This window comes from Nesoenas mayeri, assembly GCF_963082525.1.
Source record: "Nesoenas mayeri genome assembly, chromosome: 17".
Taxonomy (NCBI): domain Eukaryota; kingdom Metazoa; phylum Chordata; class Aves; order Columbiformes; family Columbidae; genus Nesoenas; species Nesoenas mayeri.
The window spans coordinates 13,984,610-14,006,786 of NC_137565.1; the positions used below are offsets into that span (position 1 = coordinate 13,984,610).

At 60.5% G+C, this 22,177-nt stretch overlaps 1 protein-coding gene across 2 annotated transcripts; it reads left to right on the forward strand.

Annotated features, from left to right (window-relative positions):
• Positions 1-6,578: 6,578 nt before the first annotated feature.
• On the forward strand, positions 6,579-19,951 carry PRODH (proline dehydrogenase 1; the record flags this gene model as incomplete). 2 transcript variants are annotated; one of them, XM_080355162.1, is made up of 14 exons in its annotated part: positions 6,579-7,000; positions 7,324-7,532; positions 12,523-12,557; positions 12,883-13,032; positions 13,157-13,221; positions 13,543-13,659; positions 13,818-13,897; positions 14,129-14,210; positions 14,487-14,579; positions 14,687-14,833; positions 15,468-15,643; positions 15,737-15,835; positions 16,215-16,303; positions 17,371-18,528. In XM_080355162.1, the coding sequence occupies 14 exons, from the start codon at positions 6,692-6,694 to the stop codon at positions 17,556-17,558; spliced, it is 1,839 nt and encodes a 612-aa protein (XP_080211288.1). In that variant the 3' UTR covers positions 17,559-18,528. The 2 variants fall into 2 exon arrangements, with proteins under 2 accessions (XP_080211288.1, XP_080211287.1); XM_080355161.1 differs by lacking the exon at positions 17,371-18,528 and adding an exon at positions 19,731-19,951 and having other exon boundaries at positions 6,692-7,000.
• Positions 19,952-22,177: the final 2,226 nt, after the last annotated feature.

Consider the following 22,177-nt stretch of genomic DNA (forward strand, 5'->3'; position numbering starts at 1 on the left):
GCCCCTTCTGCCCTGCACCCGTCTCCTGGGGCCCTGCACCCCTGTTCTGCTGGGAGGCAGCCGAGCAGCCCCTTCCCTCTCCCCAGTACCCTCCTCTCCCTCTCCTTCCCCTCCCCGCGGCTGTCCCGGGAGTGCTCCCCCAGCACGACATGTTTACATCATTTATGAAGGGCTAAAACACAGCTGGCTCCCTTCCAGGCGCTCTGGCGTCCAGGCTCCATAAACAACCCACCCGCCAAGGGAATCAGCTTAGAAAAAAGGCTTTTTATGTCTATTCCCCAGACCCCACTTCCACAGAAACCTCCTGGCACCATCCTTTCTCAGCTCTAAGTGCAGCAAAATTGTTTCAGGCGTGTGCTGACCTGCCTTCTCCCCCAGGCACATTCAGACATCTCACATGATCCGCCTCTACCTGCGGATGGAAAACCAGAGGGACCTTCTGCACAACAAAACCAAACCAAACCAAACCAAACCAGCAACAACAAACCACCAAAACCAAACAAACCTGATGTGGGATGTCTGATGTGCCTTTCCTAGCCTTGGATATTTCCTGGGGGCCCTTTCAGAGGTGACCTCCTTTTTTTCATATCTTTGACCTGTATGGAGATGTGAAGATAGGAATTCACCCAGGTGTTTTCTCATGGCTCCTGAGACACACCAGGCCTGCAGGGACGCAGAGGAAGAATCAAGAGGACATTTGTTTCTTAGGCTGCAAGTGATTCACTGAAAATCACTGTGATGCAAGAGAAAAATGCCAGGAACTGGAGCCCAGCCCAGCTTCCCAGACGCCAACCGTGCCGGGGACCGAGGTCCAAGACGTCGGGAGATCAGCTGCAAGAGCGGCCCCTCAGCATCTCTTACCTACAGCAGGGTCTGTGGCAGCTCTCAGCTGCTCTCACCGGGCTCCAGACCCACAGAGACACCCCAGGAGCTGGAGCTCTCACCTTGCGACTCCCCGGGTGCCCACCAGCAAGTCCCCAAACCCACCTGCTGCATTCCTGTAGAGGTGGAACACTCACCTGCCCGCGCAGTGCTGGGACGGGCTCAGCACTGCCCTCACTGCAGCGGTTAAACCTCCAGGGTCCTGTGCAGCCCCAGGAGGAGGGGAAGGACACAGGGACCTGGCTCCCGGCTGCGGGAGGAAGGGCTGGATCCTCCACCCCGCTGGCTCCTGCACAGCACCGCAAAGCAGAGCTGCACTTACAATAGTTGTACAACCAGAGTCACCTCGGGAAGGTGACAGAGAGGGTGACAGGACTGCTTTGAGGGGCTAGAGAGAATAAACTCATCATCTAAATACACACTGTAATGGAATCAGAGAATAGCTTGGGTTGGAAGGGACATTCCCAGCTCCCCCAGTGCCCCCCCTGCCATGACAGGGACGTCTGCACCAGCTCAGGGTGCTCAGAGCCCCATCCAGCCTGGCCTGGGATGTCTCCAGGGATGGTTCAGCCACCACCTCTCTGGCCAACCTGGGCCAGGCTCTCACCACCCTCAGAGCAACAATTTCTTCCTCATGTCCAGCCTGAATCTCCCTCCTTTAGTTTTAAACCATCACCCTTTGTCCTGTCACAACAGGCCCTGCTCAAAAGTCTGTCCCCAGCTTTCATTATCAGTCCACTTTTAAGTCTGGAAAGGCCACACTAAGGTCTCCCTGGAGCTTCTCTTCTCCAGCTGAACAGCCCAGCTCTCTCAGCCTGTCCCCCAGCAGAGCTGTTCCAGCCTCGGCTCATCTTGGTGGCCTCCTCTATCTGAGGGCTGGGAGCTCCTGTGCATCCCACAGGGGCTTTATTCCCATCAGTGGGGATATTAGCAGCTCTGGGGGTCTCCCTGAAGAGCAGCACAGCAGGAGACGAAGCCTCTCACGATGAAAATTAAGCCCCAACCAGATAGTAAGCCACACATGGTTGCCATCTGGGAAGCACCATCCTCACTTTGATCTTCTCCTGGGTTTTGCTGGTGGGTCTGTAGCGGACGGCTGCCCTTGACCCCCACCAAGGAAGGGCTGCGGGTCCTGGCCAATCCATCACGTCCTGCTCCAAGGGACACATCCAGCAGCAAAAGATGCCAGCTGAGGCTCCACACCGTTCCCCACACCCCTGCCTGCCTGCTGGCAGGTACAGGTGTCCCTCCCGACGTGCTGCGCCTGGGCAGACACGGCTTGTTGGGCTGGTGCTGGGCACAAGGCAAGTGTGTGATCTGGATGAGAAATACCCAGCAGAGAAGAATGTGAATTGGCGCTCCCCAGGAAAACGGCGGGGGACGGACGCAGCAGCGCAGGGTGCCCGGCATGGCCAGGGCTGCGGGGCGGGCAGAGCCACAGCACAGCGAGGGTGGGACCCAGCCCTGGGGATGGAGCGGGGCTGGAGGAAGACAATGGTGAGGAAGGCTGATCCCTGTGCCCCAGTGATCCCATGTGGTCCAGCAGACCGGGGGACGTGCATCTGTGCACTCTCCACTTCTGCAGAGGAGACAGGAGGAGCAATTTCCGTCTCACAACACCCCCTCCCAGGTGCCATGAGCGCCTGCTGTTGCTTGTTGCCATCTGTTATTTTCACAGTGTCAAAATGTCCCTGCCGAGCTCCAGCCTATGAAATATGCACACCATGGCCTCTCCCTTTCTAAACTACCATCTTGTCCCACACTAAGACCCCTTCTCACCTATTTGTCTTGCGTTCAGATTTGTTTCCTCACATCGTGTGGTTTCCCAAGCCATCAGTAACAGCTCAGCACTGTGGCTGGTGTGGCCAGGAGTGCCCGCTGAAGGACTCGGATGGGACCTCTCGGGCCTGGGGCACATTCTGTGTGCAGGACACAGCAGCATCGTTGTGTTCAGGATGCGGGTACCCATGCTCTGGGCTGGACCAGGCTTCCCCTGCCCCACACGGGCTGGCTGGAGCCAACAGCAGCAGAGCAGAGAGAGCACCATCCCCGTGCCAGCAGTGGCTGCCTGGATCTGGTGAGTCTGGGGACAGTGGCCTGAAGAGCATAAAGTCCCAGCCCAGGGGTATCAGGAGCTGGAGGTCAGTGCTCCACAGGGCCACAGTGCGGGGACCTGCAGGGCTTGTCACGGTCCCTGTAGCAGCCTCAAGCATCCCCAGTGCTGCCCCAACCATCGGCAGGGCTGCTCAAGGGAAGCCATCCCGAGACAGACACCATCGCATCTCGCTTCCACCAAAACGTGGGTTTTTTACTTTTCACCTGTGTGCCCAGATCTGAGACTGAAGTTGCTCTGGAAGCTCAGACCTGGTTGTGCACCACAAACCCCCATCCCAGCCGGAGACCCCATGGGGCTGCCAGCTCTGCCGGCACAACAAGCAGCGCTCGGAAACATCCCTGCTAGGAGCAGGCAAATATTTCTCAGCAGCGACTGGTGCCATTAGACACTTTAGGGAATTTACTCTGTTGCACCTGGGCGATAAATGAGCTCCCGCCACGGCGGGTGGGCCTGGTTGCGGCCCTTGGTTAACAGAGTCGTGGCTTAGCCCGGCACCACTAAGGCTAAAAAAGAAGCAAAAGTTATAGGTGATTAAAAGCTTTTAATTGCAGCAGCATCTGCTCCTCAGATTTTAATGCAGCTTGGTGTAATGGTGGCGCTTTTTTTTCATCAACAGGAGTCTGAACTGCAGCATGAGACTTCACGTGTAAAACCTCCTCACGGCACAGGGCTTCAGATGAATTATTTCACTCAAAAGAGCAAGAAAAAGTTAATGCAGCACAGGAAATATTGGGAAGGAAATGGATGCTTTTTCATAGCTGACTTGTTACCCAGCTCTGTCAGGGGACAAGGCCACTGTCCGGCTTCCACCAAGGCAGTGCAGGGCATCCCAAAAAAAGCCTGGTGTATGGGGATATAGTGGAAGATTTGGCGAGGAGATTAGTTAAATGTAAGTACGCTCAAGTGATTTACACCTGTCTGTAGAAAAAGCACACACATCACCCTAATTGTTTTACTGACCTTGTGTGCTTGATGAGTAGAACCTCTGTGTTAGATAACAGAGGCCTGTGACAAACTCCAGGCACCTTATCACTATGTCTGAGACTCCTGCTTTGTTGTGAGAAAGAGCGGGAGGCTGCGCCCGCCTGAAGCCGTGAAATACAGGCGAGCTCAGCCCAGTGACCTTCCAGCAGGGCTGGACGGACCAGCACCTGCGTCCCCGCCGGTGGCACCTCTGCCTGGGAGCTCAGGTGAGAGTTCGGAGATCCCCTAGTAGAGAGGGAACTCAAATAAAACTTGCTCTTTGCAATGCATTCGTGGCCTCTGGCTCTTCTTGTGACGTGCCTGCGTATGTGCACACACCTGGCAAATGAGCTCAAGCAACCACTGCAGTGGCAATGCCAGCGCTGGGCTGTGGAGTTACAACATTTGTTGTAACTCATTTTTCCTGTACCAATGGCCCTGTGGTAGATGTGCCTCATTCAGACGGAGCTGGAATTGCACAGTTCGCTGGGCTGCTTTGGAAAGTTTTGCATCACAGCCGCCGGAGCCTTCTCAAAGCTCCGGGTCTTCCTCTCCACCCCAGCAGAGCTCACTGACCTGGCGCTGCCTGCGCTGAGCAGCCCCGGGCACCACGTGTGAGTGAGGAGCAGCGTTCGGGCAGGTCTGTCCCCACCGTGTCACCCTCTGGGACGCCCATGAGACTGGGGCTGGAGCAGCGGGCACGGAGCGGGGGCACCGGTCAACCCAACGGCGATCGAGACCGCGAGAGCTGCTCAGTCACCCCCCTCCACCCCAAGGGAAGGCAGAGGCGAAAGGGAAGGGAGGAATCCGTGGCTGGGTTAAAAACAGTTTAATAAGACAATGAAATAAGATGCCAATAATAATAATAATAATAATATAAAATAATGAAATATACTTTTTCAAATAAAACAAAACAAAATAAAACAAAATAAAATAATACGAAACTAAACTAAACTAAATAAACTAAACTAAACTAAAATAAATAAAATAAAATAAAATAATTTTATTTTAAATAAAATGTGATACTCAACGCAATTTCTCACAAAGCCCATCTGCACCAAGCAGCCGCTCCTGGGAAGGGAGCCCCTTGGTCCCAAACAACCAGTTGTGGGGAGAGGGTGAAAAGCCAAAAGGCAGAAAGGCCCAAAGGCCAAAAACTATCACTAAACTCCCAACAGTACAGAACTCCCAGTCAGAACTAACTGGACTAACGAACTGGAAAGTCTAAACAGGACTAACAGAACTGACTAGCTGAGAAAGTCGATTCCCATTCCACACTGAGCGTGCCGCCAGTGGCAGGGAATATTCCACCAATGGGTCTGGATGTCAGTCCAGGTGCTGTCCTGCTGTCCCCCCTCCTACCAATTTGCACCTGTAGCTGGACACCAAAGTCATCCTTGTTTTCTCTGACAATGGTGACTACATCAGTGAGTTCTTACACTCCTTTCATACCGACTTCCAAAACACAGTCCAGCTACTGAGAAGAAAACATTAACTATCCCAGAGAAAAGCAATGGATCTCAGTATTCTCAAAGTGAGTCTAAACAGAAGGCTGTGCTGGCTGCAAAGGAGAGAAAGATTCTAACTGCATAGAGAAAATTAATTCAATTTCAGTCAAACCAGGACAAGGGGCATGGGCATGGAGAGGGGACAGGGGCATGGAGAGGGGATGCAGCTGTGATGCTGCTGCAAAACAGTTCTGCAAAAAGGAAGAGAACTCCCAGCTCTCTGCTCCCAGGCCAAGAGTCCAGAGCACATCTGGCCACGGGGAGCCAGGGAGGTGCTGGGTGATGTCTGAGTCCAGCGCCGGCTGTGCCTGGAGGAGCAGCTCAGGCAAACACCTGCCAGGAGCAGCACAGACACTCGGTGCTGCCTGGGAACCTCCCGAGGCCCTGCCAGCCTCTGTGGTGGGGCTCCATGGGGCAGGCAAACCCCAACGGCCCCAGCCCATGCCAAGGGGGGTGGTCTGCTAGCTCAAGCTGCCCCGAGCACCCCAGCACCCATGAACCCTGACCAAACGAATGAGAATTCAGCTGAAACCCCCAAATCGTTCATGCACAGACCAGGAGGAGCATCTCTCCTACGACAGGTCCCCTGGGTCTGAGTTACCCTCCCCAAGGGCATCCAAGCCTTGTGGGCTGGTCATGCCACAGCCTGCCCCAGGGTTTGCTGCAAGGGGACAGGGATGCTTTGGGGACACCCTTTGGCCCTCCCTGGGGCTGTGCTAAGCAGTCACCCCCTTGGCCCTGCAGGGCTGACCCCGGGGCTCCCCTCAGGGCCGCGCTGGTTGGCATGGGGACCAATTCACGGCCCCTTGGGACCCCCAGAGCTCTCACTGGGGCTCCTCCAAGGGCAGGCGGCTCTCCTTGCCCTCCCCAGCACTGCTGCCAGGGGATGGGGCTCCCTTCGGCTCCACCCGGGGCTCCCCTCAGGCCACCCTTGGCCCTCCACACCTTCCCTGGGGCTCCCCGGAAGGGATGTGCCCCGGGGCGGGCTGCCCCGAGGGGACGGGCCCGGGGGATGGGCCCGGGGGAGGCACCGGGGCCGGCGGCTGCGGGAGGGGGGTGCGCCGGGCAGGGCGGTCCCGGTTCCGGCGCTGGTCTCGGTGCCCCGGCAGAGCCGGGACGCGGGGCGGGGGCGGGCGCGGCCGTGTCGGCGGGACCCCGCGGGGCGGTGCCGGGAGGACGGTACTTAAGGCGGCGGCGCGGAGCGGGCGGCCACGCCGTGCCCATGGCTCTGCCGAGCGCGGCCCGGGCGCTCCGCGCCGCCGCCCGCCTGGGCTTCCCCTCCAGCCGCCCGAGCTCTGCGCCCGCCGCCGCGCCCCGCGGGGCCGCTCCGCCGCCGGCTGCGGGCAGGGGAGCCCGGCCGGTGCCGCCGCCGACTGCCCCTCCGCGGGGTGCAGAGTGCGGGCCGCCGCCCGCCGTGGATTTCGGGGACACGCGGGAGGCGTTCCGCAGCAAGAGCAGCGCCGAGCTGCTGCGCGGGCTGCTGGTGCTGCGGCTGTGCGCCGTCGGGCCGCTGGTGGAGCACAACCGGAAGGTGGGGGGCGCGCGTCCCTGGCCGGCGGGGCTGCGCTGCGGGAAGCGGGGATGCTGGGCCGGGGCACGGGGGTCCCGCTCCGGCTGAGGTGCCGGGCCTCGAGGGCTGCCCGCTCCAGGAGGGATGCTGGTCCCCAGCCGGGATGGGGGTTGTTGCTCCGGAGGTTGCCGGACCCGGACCGGAGGGGTTGCCGGACCCCGATCTGGGGGCTGCCGCTCCGGCAGGACAGCGGTCCCCAGCCGGTGGGGGACTGGCAGGTCCGGGCCCGGGGTCTCGTTCCGGGGGTGTGCGGGGCGGGGCGCTGAACTGCCGCTGTCCCGCAGCTGCTGCAGCTGTGCCGGCGGGTGCTGGGGCCGGCGCTGTTCGAGCGGCTGATGAAGATGACCTTCTACGGGCAGTTCGTGGCCGGGGAGGACCAGGAGGCCATCAAGCCGCTCATCCGGCGGAACCAGGCGTTCGGCGTGGGCGCCGTGCTGGATTACGGCGTGGAGGAGGATCTGAGCACCGAGGAGGCCGAGCGCCAGGAGCTGGAGTGAGTGCGGGGTCGGCGGGCGGGGGGCGGTGGGACCAGCGGCGGGCGCGCGACTTGGCCGCTCTGCTATTGGCTGTTGCCGCCCATCCCTCCGCTCCCATTGGCTGCGGAGCCGCTGTTGCAGTGCGTCACGGCCCCGCCCTCGCGGCGCGCCCGGCATCGTCCGCCGCCACCGCCCCCCGGAGCCGCCCCCGCAGCACACCGGGTGCTGACCCACCCCGGTGCTGCTCCCTCCGCCCTCCTGCACACCCCGAGACGCTGCCCGCCCCTGTGCTGTGTCCCCCACACCCCCCGCCGGGGTGCTGCCCCCCCCAGTCCCCTTCCCGCTGGGGTGCTGCTCATCCTGTCCCCCTTTGTTTTACCCCCACTGGGGTGCTGTCCCCTCCCCTGCATACAGTGGGGTTACCGCCTCCTTTCCCCTTGGGGTGCTGCTCCCCAGTCCCAATTCCCCTTCCCCGCCCCGGACTACTGGCCCCTCCACCACCCTGCTGCCCCCCTCTAGTCTCCTTTCTGCCCTGCCTGTGATGCTGCCCGTCTCCCGTTCCTGCCCCTCCATCCCCCACCTCCACACGATGACACCTCCCACCATCTCCGCTGCCCTCAAGCGGGGATGGTGCCCCCCCATGTTGCACCCCCTTCCCGCACTGCTCCCCACATCGCGGGCAGCCTTTGCCGCCCCCCTGCTCTGCCAAGGGCAGGCGCTGGCCCAATGCTGCCAGTAACTTTGCACTCTTTGGGCTCCAGTTTCGGGGGACTCCACCCACTTGATCAGTGTCCCCCCCATCCAGGATAAGGGTGGCCCTGCTGGGGGGTGCAGGTTGGGGACACAGTGCTCCCCCAGGCAAAGCTGCAACAGCCCTGTACCCCTGTTCACAGCTGGGGACGCTGGACAGCTGTCACACGCTTGTGACATGGTATTAAAAATACTGTGGAAATGGCTGTTTGGGGAGATGTGCAAATGGGGTTCCAGGTGGGTGTTGCTGGGCTCCTCCCACTGCTGCCAGGAGCCTTATCTCTGCTCCCCAGCAGCGCTGCTTATCAGGACCGCTGCTTGCCGTGGCAGGTGACACTGTCCCTCGCTGCCCGCGGTCCTTGGCTGGCAGCGGGTGTTGGGACCTGCCCAGGGGGCAGGCAGGGCTGTGCCCATCCCAGACTCTCACAGGCTGAGCTGCAAACTTCATTTTGCTTATATAAAAGCTTCAACATACCCCCCTGCAGCCCCGCTGTGGGGGTGCGGGCTGGCTCCTCTGGAGGCGCAGAGCGGCGCTGTTCTCAGAGTGGTCGGTTTCTTCCCTGGGCACGCAGGTCCAGGCACATCGCTCGGCGTTCCACGGGGCCGCGCTGGCCCCGCCTGACCCGGTGCTGCTGGTGCTGCCATCGCTGCTCCTTGGTCTGGCTGTGCCTGTGCCAAGTGCTTCCCTGTGGGTGACCAGGGAGGCCTTTCACAGGCTGGCGTTGCCTGCTCACAGGGTGTCGGTGGTTTGTGAGCTGTCTGGGCTGTGTTAGTCCCCCCAGGGCAGATTTTGGGGGTTGCATGTGTGGAGTCCTCGCTAGATGAGCTCTGTCTGTCCTGCGTGTGTCATTCTCACCCAAGATCACTTGGCAAAGCCACACACCAGACTCTGTTCTTGTGCCTCCCAGTGCCACTCCGCCTGGGTACCAGTGCCATTTGTTCCAACAAATGGGCAGGGGGACAAAAACACCATCGTGGCGATCACGCTGGGATGCCATGGAGCAGGGACAAAGCCCAGGGGAGGTGTGGGTGGCATCAGAGGGGCTGTGTTGAACCCTGTCGTATGCCAGGCATTGCTCTGGGTCCTCCTTGGCTCCATTCTGATGCAAACCCTCAAATTACCGGTGCTTCTGCCAGGGATGGTGCTGAGCTGGGCTTTGTATGGTTAAGGGGGATGAGTGGTCCAGGGCTGGCGGCTGCTGGACTCTGGAGCCATATCCTTCCCTCCTGTGAGTGCTCTGGGAGGCAGAGCTACAAACCAGATGTAGCCAGTGGGTTTTTTGGCCTCCTGGTGCCATCTGCTGCTGTTTCCCCCCAGGCAGCCCATGCTGGGCTTACCAGTGCAGCCTGCTCTTCTGCAGCCAGCCGGGGATACCAGCAGGGAAATGTCCTTTTGTGCCCAGCAATGGGCCCTCACTATCTGCTCAGGAACAGCCTCACAGTGTGAGCAGGCACCGGCTCGTCCTGCCCGGGCTGCACTCGGAGCTCCGGCAGCCTGTCCAGGAGTCCTTGCTCTGTGCTGGAGTCTGCTGCCCGGCCATGGTGATGCAGCTGGAATGCTGTGTCCTGGGTGCTGCTCTGCTCCCAGGGCTGCTCTGGGATGGCTGCAGCCCTGGGGGATGTGGAGAGGTGACGCTACAGCTGGGCAGGGGCTTCTGCTCCCTGTGGGGTAAAACAAGGAGCCTCCTCATCATGGAGTTGATTGTGATCCCCTTGCAGCCACGGGGACATTGCTGGCCCGTGGGCTGGGGTTGTCCTCACATGGGCAGGGACAGTCAGACACTCTGAACAGCTCTGCCATGCAGTGCGTGGGCTTCCCTTCCCACAGAGGTTTCTTGTGTAGACACCTGGTATCCGCCTCACGTGGGGTTGCGATCCAGCCTGGCCAGTCGGCCTCGCAGAGCTGCCGTCTCCCCCTGTGCTCCTGCCCCCGGTGCTCTGCCTGTGCCGCAGCTGCCTGGGACCACGGGGCGGTTTCTGCTGAGGTGGGAGCTGTGCAAGGAGCGGGGTCCTGCAGTGGCCCTGGGCTGCTGCGTGCTGGGAGCTCACTTGCTGCACACTTGAAGGACTTTCTTCTGCCAAGAGCTTGGCATTATTCCCACCTGCAGGGCTTTAGGCATCACCCATAGCTCTGGTCTAGGCTTCGTGTGGCCATGAGTTTTCCTTTGGATGTGGTAATTCAGGGACAACTTCTCCCTGGTGTTCCCTCCTGTGTTTTCCCAGACCCATTTGCTGATGAGCAAAGAAAATATGTTGTGCTTGTGGCACCTTCCTGGTAACCTCCAGAACCAAAGGGATTATCACCTACTTATTTCTGACAGCAGTGCCTCTGTGCTTCTCCCGAGACAGTTTATTTGAGCCTGACCAATAGCTTTTTGAAAGCCTCAGACTGCTATGTCAGCTGCATTACTCTTCCCAGCAATTCAGCAGGCTGCATCGAGTCTCCAAAACCCTCTTTGCAGCACTTGAAGGATCTACTTTGTGCATACTTTGGGTGGGTGTGAGCTCCCAGGTCCTGAGTGTGCCTTGCAGGGGCTCCTTCCAGGTCACAGCCGGCCAGATGCCTTCGGGCAGTGCTGGAGATGTGTCCTGCTCCAGGAGACCTGCTCTTGGTTTGCAGAAGGGGTGGCCAGGTACAAACTGGGTTAAGAGGCCCTTGGCTGGTGTTAGGAGTGGTTCTGCTGGCCGAGACCAGTATTGCAAAGGAAACAGGTGATGTCCAGGAAGAGCAATTTCTTCAGCTGGAAGCAGCTTCCTGCGTTTTGCGGAACAATAAAGCAGCACCATGGCAGTGCCTCGAATGCCCGCTCAGTGGGAAGGGCTCAGTACAGTCATGCAGCAGGAATGCTGCTGGAGAGGGTGTGTTTGTCTTCAGGAACACAAAACACTTCAAATTCAAGGATGCTGTTTGCTCGTTGAGCTGTGCGTGCTCATCCTGGGCAGGTCAGAGGAGGTTTCGCTCCCTGCCACTTGTCTCCAGTGTCAGAAGCAGAAAGCTTTGGGATTCAGAGCCACGCTGCAGCTGGGACCTGCCCACAGGACCCATCTCTCAACATGTCCTCAGCTGAAGCCCTCCCTTGCTCCTCACCGCTCCAAGGGGACCTTCCATGCGCTGCAGGCTTTGCTGTCACATCCCATCCCTGTGTGATGTCTCTTCCTTCCTTACCTCCAGCCCCTGTCCTCAGGGTGGCAAAGTCCCACAGCAGAGCCTGCCAGACGTGCTGCCACTGCTGCCCATGAGCCCCGGCTGCTCCTGCCCCAGTTCACCCTGGGTTTGCTGAGATTTGAGCCAGCAGGGCTGTTCCTGGCTCCAGGGAGCAGGAGGGAAAGGCTTGTCTCTGCTTCTTTATGCTTCCAGCAGCTCCTAATCCCTGTCACGGGGTTTCCATGAGGGACAGCATGTTCTGGGCCCATGCCACGTGCCTTTCTGCTCCGTTGTGCGAGTCCTCTGGCTCCGGACGGCTGGCTTTGCTGCGTGCCCCACCGTTTGGCACGGCCGGTTGTGGGACAGTGGCTCTGAGGCGGAGAGGAGGTGGCTCTGCCATCACGCAGGGCTGCTCCCCAGGCACCAGCAGTGCTGCTGGCTGAGGCCCGGCTCGGCGCGCTGGGTGCCGGATGTTGTGTCAACAGGAAGGCTTAGCTGCTCGAGGAGGATCTCGTGACTTGGCTGGCATCCCCCAGGCTGTCAGAGCCCTGTTATCTCTGCAGCAAAGGCTTGGAATTACATCTGAGGTCAGCTGAGTTGAAGCTGAAACTTTCTTTGTACGTTATTGGCCGATGCCAAGGCACAGAGGACCTGCAGCAGGGCATCCTGCGCTTGGCGCGCCCTGGGCCTGGAGGAGCTCCTTGCTTCGTGGCCTGCGAGGTAGGGAGGCGTTGGGTTGAGGTTGGTGCCACCACCGTGAGGACTGTGGGCTGGTGTGCTGGAGATGGAGCACCCAGCCCCAGCAGGGCTGGCCTTGTCCTGGGCTGTGCTGTTTGAGAACAGCTCCAGAACTGGGACAGAGCATCTCCCTGCGCTGCCCCAGCACCTCCTGCTGATACTTGCTGGGTGTTGAAAGCCCCTTGCTTTCCACGGGTAGGTTTGGGGCATCTGACCTGCCAGCGGAGCTTGTGCTGAGCAGCGTTTGATCCATTGGCGATGGGATGGCGAGGGAACAGCAGGGTCTAGGGGAGCCTCCGAGCTGCCTCGGCCACCAGCAGGGGGTTGTGGGGGGTTGCTGACCTGGCCCTTACCTTCCCTGTTTCTCTTCTTAGCTCCTGCACCTCTGCAGCCGAGAAGGAGACAGGAGGTGAGTGACCCAGCCTCTCCTGCTGACAGGAGACAGCCTGAAGGTCCAGCTCAGCTGGGCCTGGCGTGGGGGAAGGACTCAGCCCCCATAACCTCAAAACACAAGCTGAATGAAGAACATCTTGGTTCTTGGCCAACCCTGCTCCTCAGCAAAGGCTCGGCCCCCGCTCGCACACGGAGCAGGCAGGGCGCGTTGCAGCCCTCGGCCGCTCTTTTGAGCCCCAAGCTGGAGCCCCTCTCCCCCGCGCCCGCAGCAGAAGCTCCTGGGGAGGCTTGTAGGAGCTTGTCAGGGCTGCATGGCCCATCTTCATCGTCTTCCACCCCAGGAGCCGAACAACGGGAGAAGCAATACCGAGTGCATCGGGGATTTGGGGATCGCCGCGGTGGAGTCATCAGCGCCCGCACATATTTCTATGCCAATGAGGCCAAGTGCGACCAGCACATGGAGACGTTCCTCAGCTGCATTGATGCCTCAAGTAAGTGCTCTGTGTGTCCTGAGCAGCTCCACTGTGCTTGGGGACCGCAGGGACCCTGCAGCCCTCGCCGTGCCTCGGCTCCCTCCTGCCTGCCCACCAGCCCTGTGTCTGTGGCTCCATGCAGGTGCCAGCTCGCAGGACGGCTTCTCGGCCATCAAGCTGACAGCACTGGGCAGACCTCAGTTCCTGGTGAGTGCCAGGGCTGTGAACGGGGGAGGTGGGGGGCAGGCTGTGGAGGGAGGTGTTTTGGGGTGCTGGGCTTGCAGCAGAGAGGGCTGGGCACCCACAGGCTGTTCCCTGCATACCTAAGACCACCCTGGAGACCCTACCTCAACTTCTGGGGACACATGAAGAACTCAGAAGTTTAAAAGTCCCAGGATGGGGGCATGGGAGTCTGTGCTGCTGGGCTTGTCTCCTGCTATAGGGAGCAGGCTGGGTGTGATCATGCAAAGTCCTGGCGCGACAGGAGGCTCCAGCGCGGGTGCGTCACCTCGAGCTCTGTCCCCACAGCTGCAGTTCTCAGAGGTGCTGGTGAAGTGGCGGAGGTTCTTCCACCAAATGGCCGCGGAGCAGGGCCAGGCCGGGCGGACAGTGCTGGAGATGAAGCTGGAGGCAGAGAAGCTGCAGGTGATGTCCAAGGGAGGAGGCTGTGCTGCCGGGGTTGCGCTGCTGGAGGTGGCTGGTGGCTGCAGAGGTCCCAAAGCAGCCCTGACCTGGGATATTTCCGAGCCTGGAGCAGTGAGACCCCTGTAGCCCCTTGGTACTGATGCTCCTTTTGGTGGCAGGAGGCCCTGGCCAACCTCAGCGTCGCAACCAAGGCAGAGAGCCAGCGCTGGTTCACGGGCGAGGAGCTGGGCGTGAGTGGGTGAGCTGCCTGTGACCTGGGGGTGCTGCGAGGTGGGGATACAGGGCTCCTTGTCCCTGTGCCTGGGCTCAGCACAGCAACTAAGTACAGAGGAGGTTTGGGTAGCGGTGACAAGACAGGTCAGGGTGGCACGTTCCATGCACCCTGCTTTTGCTGGTGGGGTCCACGAGCTGGTAGAGACCCCCCCTACCCCTGCAAGACCCCAGTACAGACCAATCTCTCTGCTCCCAGCACTGTGGACCTGCTGGACTGGAACAGCCTGATTGACAGCCGCACCAAGCTTTCCAAGCTGCTGCTCGTCCCCAACATACAGGTGGGCACCCATCTGTGCTGCCCCCAGAGCTGCCCCGCGGGGAGGACACTGGGAGCTGGGGTGGCTGGTGCTCGCTGGTGGCCGCGGTGCTGTTTGGCACCCGTGCTGCCGGAGCCTGGCCATGCTGTGACCCACCAGCAGCCCCCGGGCTGGCGGGGCGGCAGCCTGTGCGCTGTGCTGGGGGGTTGCTGTGGGGACAGCGCTGGGGACGGGCTGTTCCTGCCCCCACGGGCAGTGCTGGCCACAGGCAGGTCCCACAAGCTGCTCTCGTTTCAGACTGGGCAGCTTGAGCCTCTGCTCTCACGCTTCACCGAGGAGGAGGATCTGCAGATGAAGCGGATGCTGCAGCGGATGGATGTCCTTGCCAAGGTCGGGGATACTGGGGCTGGGGGAGCTGGGCATGGGCACTGCCAGAGAGGGGGAGACACATAGCAGACAGCCCCATGAACCCAACATGCATGTCACTGAATCCCCAGAGAGCCACGGAGAAGGGCGTGAGGCTGATGGTGGATGCGGAGCAGAGCTATTTCCAGCCAGCCATCAGCCGCCTCACCCTGGAGATGCAGCGCCGCTTCAACAGGGATCGCGCCATCGTCTTCAACACCCACCAGTGCTACCTGAAGGTGAGGTCTGGCTGGGCAGGAAGGATGTGCTGGAGCAGCTGAAGGAGACCTGAGCTCCTGCAGCCATGGTGATGCGATGGCACAACGCCAGGCTGGCTGCCTCCAGTCATGGGGCAGTTAGAGAATCACAGAATGTCCTGAGTTGGAAGGGACCTACAACGATCATCAAGTCCAACTGCTGTCCCTGCACAGGACACCCCACAGGTCACCCCGTGTGTCTGAGGACGTTGTCCAGCCTCTTCTTGAACACTGTCAGGCTTGGGGCCGTGACACCTCCCTGGGGAGCCTGTTCAGTGTCCAGCACCTCTGGGGGAAGAACCTTTTCCTCACGTCCAACTGACCCTCCCCTGGCACATCTTCTGCCATTCCCTGGGTCCTGTCACTGTCACCAAAGAGCTCAGCCCTGACCCTCCTGCTCCCCGGGTGAAACTGCAGCCCCATGAGCTCTGCCCTCAGTCTCCTGTGCTCCAGCTGAACAAACCCAGGGACTTCAGCCGCTCCTCGTACAGCTTCTGCTCCAAACCCTTCACCAGCTTTGTAGCCTCTTCTGGACACTCTCCAGTAGTTTAATATGCTTTTTATCCTGCGGCACCTGGTGCGGTGACCTTGTGCCATCTTTTCCATCTGGTCCCAGGAGGCTTATGACAATGTGGCGGTAGACCTGGAGCTGTCACGCCGGGAGGGCTGGCACTTCGGCACCAAGCTGGTCCGAGGCGCCTACATGGAACAGGAGCGGGAGAGAGCGGCCAAGATTGGCTATGAGGATCCCATCAACCCCACCTATGAGAAGACCAGCGAGATGTACCACAGGTACACACACACACCACAGCCACGCTCCTCCCTCCCGTCCCACCGGGCATGGGCTTGTGCAGCCTCACCACACAGCCCTGTACTGTCTGACAGGTGCCTGGACTATATCCTGGAAGAGATCAAGCGCAGCCCGAAAGTCAACGTGATGGTGGCATCTCACAATGAGGACACGGTGAAGTTCACCCTGCGCAGGTGGGTGAGGCTGTATGGTGTGGCAGGGACCACGGGCTCGAGGGACGTGGGGACCCAGCAGAGCTGCGGTGAGATGTGCTGGGACTTGTCAGGGCTCCTGTGTGCTCACCCAGTGGGATCCCAGCTCCCATCGGGTGCTCAGGGCTTCAGCTGGGGTGCAGCACGGTACCCACAGGGCCTGCAGAGCTGGCCCCATTCCCCAGCCCAGAAGCTGTTTTTGAAACAAATGCCTCAAGTCCTCACATCCCATCATTTGTCTGGGACGTGGTCAGTGCCGTGCTCTCGTACTTGGAGATGGTCCCCGCTTCTCTGGTGGGATGGGCTGCCCCGTCTGCTCTGCTGTCTCTGTTCTTCCCCAACGCTGAAGCTTGGCTTGCAGGATGATGGAGCTTGGGATCCATCCCTCGGAGAAGAAGGTGTACTTCGGACAGCTGCTGGGCATGTGTGACCAGATCACCTTCCCGCTGGGTGAGTGGGGGGCTTGGCAGATGTGCTTCTGCCCCAGCCTGACCCCTGGGGTCTCCCTGAGCAGCTGCTGGGGGTGTGAAGGAGGGATGGAGCCAGGCTGGGGGCTGTCAGGGCAGTGCTGGCTGAGGACAGTGCTTTGTTGCCTCTTCCCCAGCTGTGTGGAGTGCTGTGACCCCCACATGGGGGGATGTAGATAAGGACGTAGATGGAGAATCACATTAGTCTCCTAAAAGCTCCACGAGACTGTGATGGCTGGGCTGGGAGGTTCCTGCTTTGGGCTATGAGCTGAGATCAGGGTGGTCCTAACTGGGGCAGAGCCTGATCCTGGCAGCCTGCAAACCCCTCGTGTAGCTGCTTGGTCTGGGAGCATTGGGAGGTGCACACGAGTCCTGGGCTCTGCTGCTGTGGTGGCAACAGCCGCTTGTCCTCTCCTGCGCCGCCAGCCCGGGCAGCAGAGCAGAGCGCCCAGGGACAGGAGGACGCGCCAGGGCCAAGGTGGCCTGGCTGGGGTCAGCTCCCGTCCTCTGCCCGCACCGGTGTCCGCAGGAGCCAGGCCGGGCAATGCTCCAGCTTGGACATTGCTCTGTCCTGGAGTTCCCTTCGCGGGTGGGTTTGGCTGCCTGTCCGCAGCCTCCTCTGCTCATGCTGGAAAAATGTGTTAACTTGATGTTTCTGGTTGAATGCTTCTTGAACTGGCCCAGCCCTGGCTGCCGACGTTCCCAGGGCTCCCGGTGACCCCGCCGTGCTCTCCCCGGCGCGTTCCCGCGCTGCCAGTGCTGGGCCGGGGACACGCTGCTCCCCGGGCAGTCTGGGCCGTGCCCGGCTGGTGCCGCTCCCGGGGACACCAGGTGCCCAACCACAGCCCCAGCACTCCTGCCATGGTGCCCCCTCCATCGGCACGGCTGAGGGGCTGGGAGAGCTGGGAGCCAGGGGATGCTTTTTCCTTTTTTTGCTTTTTTTCTCCTCTTTCTTCCATTTTTCTCGGTTTTCTTTTTCTGCTTTTTTTCCCTTTCCTCCCCCCTTTTTCTTTCTTTCTCGGTACTTCCCTGACCAGCCTCTCCCCCCAGGTCAGGCTGGCTTCCCTGTCTACAAGTACGTGCCCTATGGCCCGGTGGATGAGGTGCTGCCCTACCTGTCCCGGAGGGCCCTGGAGAACAGGGGCTTCATCCAGAGAGCGAAGCGGGAGCGGGAGCTGCTCTGGAGGGAGGTGAAGAGGCGGCTCCTGGCCGGCAGCCTCTTCCGCCGCAGCCCCTGACCCAACCCTGGCAGCCCGCCGGGGCTCCTGTGCCTTCCCCTACAACCACTGCTGCCACTCCCCGTCCTGGTTCTGCCGCAGTTTTCCCCCCCAGCACCCTTTGTCATGGGAGGGGACGCATTCTTGTTGCTGTTCTGGAGGTCACTGCTACGGGATTGTCCCAGCCGGGGCTGCCCGAGGGATGTCCCTCTGCCAACCCGGGGGTTCTCCAGCAGTGCCTGCCCTGGGCTGTCTCAGGGGAAACACTGGGGCTCCCCTGCCAGCCCCCCACCCTGGCGATCACCGTTCCAGGGTTCTCCCAGTGCAGGATTGCACAGAGAGATCTGGCTGCCTGCTTTGTGCCACGGGCTCGGGTCCAGCATGGGCTGGGTGGCTTGGGGACAAGCTGGCGTTGGTCAGAATCTCCTCCAGCCTCTGCCAGGGCTTGGTCCGTTCTAGCTCTGTGGAGGTAGGTGCCAAACCAGAGGCCACAGTGACCACTGAAGAGTCACTGAGCAAGGCAGGACCTGTCCCTGCAGCCTGTCCCAGGGTTCCCTGGCTGGGCAGGTCCTGGGCAGGAGCATCGCACCAGGCTGCGCAGAGCCCAAGCTGCTCGGGGTGCCCCAGCCCCCAGCACTCATCCAGCGGGGCGGGACGGCCGAGGGGAGCAGGCCAGCCCCGTCCCCGCGCTGTTCGTGCCCCGTCCCCGCGCTGTTCGTGCCCCGTCCCCGCGCTGTTCGTGCCCCGTCCCCACGCTGTTCGTGCCCCGTCCCCGCGCTGTTCGTGCCCCGTCTCCACGCTGTTCGTGCCCCGTCCCCGCGCTGTTCGTGCCCCGTCCTTGCGCTATTCCTGCCCCGTCCCTGCGCTCCCTGGCCCCAGTGATGACCGGGGTGATGGCTGCATGGGAGCACCTGGAGCTGCACCAACACTCAGCTCCACCGTACACTGGATTTGCAGAGAACTGTAATGATTAAATCATAAGTGTTCTTGCTCCTGTCTCTCTCTTGGAGTTGCTGGGCAACACCATCTGTCCCCAGGCTGTGCTTCAATGCCATGGTCTCAAAGTGGGGTTGGTGCCTGAGCCAGGGCTTGGGGAAAGGAGCCAGGGATGGGCTGCAGCAGGTGAGGCCAAACTTCCCTGGGCTGGGGGATGGAGAAGCTGTGGAGCTGTGGTGTGTTTGGGCTCGGGGGAGCTGGGAGTCCTGGAGCACACTGTGAGGTGGGATGGCAGCTGTAGGAGAGCCTCTCCCCAAACTGACATCTGCTTCTGGGGCGCTTGCACCCTGCAGGCTTTCACTGCCTCCCGTTGGGGGCAGGATTTTGTGGACTTGTTTTGCCTCTGCAGGACCACAACCATCTCTGGGCTTTCCTGCCCAGGAGCTGAGGCAGGGTCTGCTTTTTCCCTGAGCCGGTTCCTCTGCTGCTGGTGAGCCACCTCCAAGCCAAAGGGATGAAGTTCAGGGTTCCCAGAGATGTTCCCCACTGGCTTTTCTCCAGCTGCGACTCCCAGACCTTAAAAACCACCTGGGGGAGCAGGGAGCGTGGCTGCAGCACGGGGGCAGGGCTGCTGGCATTTGAAACAGCACTGGCACAGGCAGCAGCTGCACCCCTGGTATTTTGGGGAGGATGTGCTGCCAGCCCGGGGCTGCCTCTCCAGCCCGTGCCGGACACTGTGGCGGTGGCACAGAACACGCTGCTGCCCACAGCCGGCGCTCTGCTGCTGTGCTGGACCCAGGGCTGGATGCGCGAGCAGCTGTTGCCAGCTGCAGGCTTCTGCAAAGCCCCCCGGCCACCTGCACAGCTCCTGCAGGAGCGGCTGTTGCAGCCCCCATAGCAGCAGCTTTGCGCATCTGTACAGAGCCCCTCCTGACCCCCTCTTTTTGGAGTTAACCCCCTCCCCAGGCCCTTTCAGGACAGAAAGGTCTGCAGCATGTCTCTGCAGTGCACATGCTGCTGCTTGCAGGGCTGCATGTGGGGTCAGGGTGCAGGGAACCGCCTCCTGCCTCCCAAGGCACTGGATGCCCTTTCAAACCCCCAAATCCCCACGTTCCCAGCAACCGTTATCCACACTCAGCCAGAAAACAGCAAGTGCTCCTCTCATTTCTGGGTGCATTGACCCTACCAAACCCTCCCTATATATATCTCTAACCCTACCTCTATATCTCAGGCTTTGCCCACCCTACTCTGTTTTAGCTTTTGCAGCTGGAAGCTGCTTTCTGCCTGTCCCGAAGGCAGGGGAGCCATGAACCGGTGGCGGGTGTGCCGGCAGCCCGTGCGGGCTGCAAGGATGCCGGCTGCAGCAGCAGGGGGAGTTGCGAGGGGAAAGAGCCGTGTCCTTGCAGCAACCATCTCCACAGCCCTGCGCTCCAACGCCGCGAGCAGCCCGAGCGCACACATGAGCTGGGGCTTCTCCCGAGGAGCAGAGCCCGACCGTGTGGTGGTGACAAGCACCTCGTATCGCACGGCTCCCCGCTGCCCCACCGTGCGGTCCTGCTCGCTCAAACAGCTGCGGGGGGTTTGAACCATTGGCAAAACAATGTATTTTTCCTTAGTTTGGTCTTCAGAAATACTATAGTACCGATGTTTCTTTTTTTCTCTGATATTTTCCAAAACACAGTCCAACAGGGAGGCAAGTACCTGGTGGGGCATTTCCAACCTGAAATCCGAAAAGGGAACTGCAGATGGTGGTGTGACGGAAAGCCTCCTGCCACGCTTGCAGGGTGCTGGCAGAGGCAGCAGCTGCACTGGGGGCAGGGTGGACACCTGGTGCCCATGGGACAGGATGGACGGCTGGTACCCATGGGGCGGGATGGACGGGTGGTACCCATGGGATGGGATGGACGGCTGGTACCCATGAGACAGGATGGACGGCTGGTACCTATGGGACGGGATGGACGGGTGTTACCCATGGGGCGGGATGGACGGCTGGTACCCATGGGATGGGATGGACGGCTGGTACCCATGAGACAGGATGGACGGCTGGTACCCATGGGACGGCATGGACGGCTGGTACCCAGGGGATGGGCAACCCCAGCCAGCCCAGACCGCACCCCCTGAGCACCATCAGTCCTCCCTCCACCTCCTCCCCTCAGTATCCTCAGCAGCTTCTCTGGCTACCAGAGGGACCAGCTTATCTCCCTGGCTACAGCCCAACTTCTGCCCTCATGTGGGTCAGAACTGGTGAAAACAGAGCAGCAGCAGCATGGGATCTGCTGCCTGCAGGCACAGAAAACTGTTTACTGAAGCAAGAAAACAGCAGAAATCAAACGCATCCTTGCACAAAGCAACAGCAGGGAAAGGTGTGGTGGTGTGAGCCCGCCCTGGCTCATTGGGAACAGGGCAGAGGAGCACCAGGCACAGATGGGAGTGATGGAAAGAGCTGCTGGGAAGGGAATCCCAGTTACAGAAACAGCCGGAGCAAGGCCACAGCTGCAGGTGGGCACAGCTGCCAGGGGACGCAAATACCAAGCCCGGCTTCCTGCCCAACCTGGAGTGACCTCCTGCCCAGCCTGTGTCCTCAGACAGCGAGCGCCGCTGAGCTCAGCCTGGGGCTGAGGGACACGCCAAGAGACCTCACTGCAGCCAAGTCATCATGGTCTCGGTGCTCCTGCTCCAGCCATGGGGGCCGAGCACGGACACCCCTGTGTTTCTGGGCACCCTCCAGACAGGTCCAGCGAGCCAGAGGGGTGGAACAGGGGGACAGGGATGTGGAGTCAGGGGAGGCTGGGCAAGGGATGCTGCTTCCTGGTGCTGCTGCCAGACAGGGGACTGGGGGCATGTGGAAAGTGGGAGCAGAGGGGAAAACGGGGGCTACACAATGGTCACAAGCCCATTTGAAAGCTCAGGTCTGAAAAGGAAAGTTGGTGGGTTTAACCACCAGACTTCCTCTGCACTGAGGATGCTGCCACTGGGATGTCAGCCACAATGTGCACAGGGCATGGGGAAAAGGCAGCCTTGGGTATGGTCAGTGCCATCTCCGTCCCCACTGGTGGCCCAACACCAACATCGCTCACTGGGAAGCAGGAACACGTTCAGCTTTGCCTTCCCAGCTTCACACCACAGAGAGTCTTGACTGTTCCCTGCTGTGGCATCACGCGTGCAAAGGGCACGGGCCAGTCTCTGAGAGCCAATGCCAAGAACACGTTTGCAGGAGGCAGTCTTGCAGATGTGAAACCGCCTGTGCACTTTGCACAAGCTACTGCTCACGGCTTGGCTTTGGGAGGTCAGCGAGGCTCATACAGGCAGATATATCGGGATGTAACTGAAAAAAATAATTCCCACTAACAAGACTACCAGAGACTTCCCCATTGGGAACCTCTTGTCTGAGCAGGAGAGAAGCCTTCCCTGCACACCAGCCCTACGTACTGCAAACTCCAAAGGATGTTGGTGGTGAGAACCCACCGAACTCATTTACTCTTTGCTGGGTGGGAAGATCCCAGGTCCTCAGGACACTACCAGGACTCCCTAATCCTCTCCAGAAGGATGCTGCCCAACCCATGCCTGGTGTGGTGGAGGTTCCACACACACAGAAAAGCCCCGTGGGCGTGTGGTGCTCAGCCCCAGCTCCGCGGGAGCTGCACACTGTCCACACCCTCCTCCACAGCTCCTGGATGCAGTCGGCCTCGGCAGCAGGTTGGTGT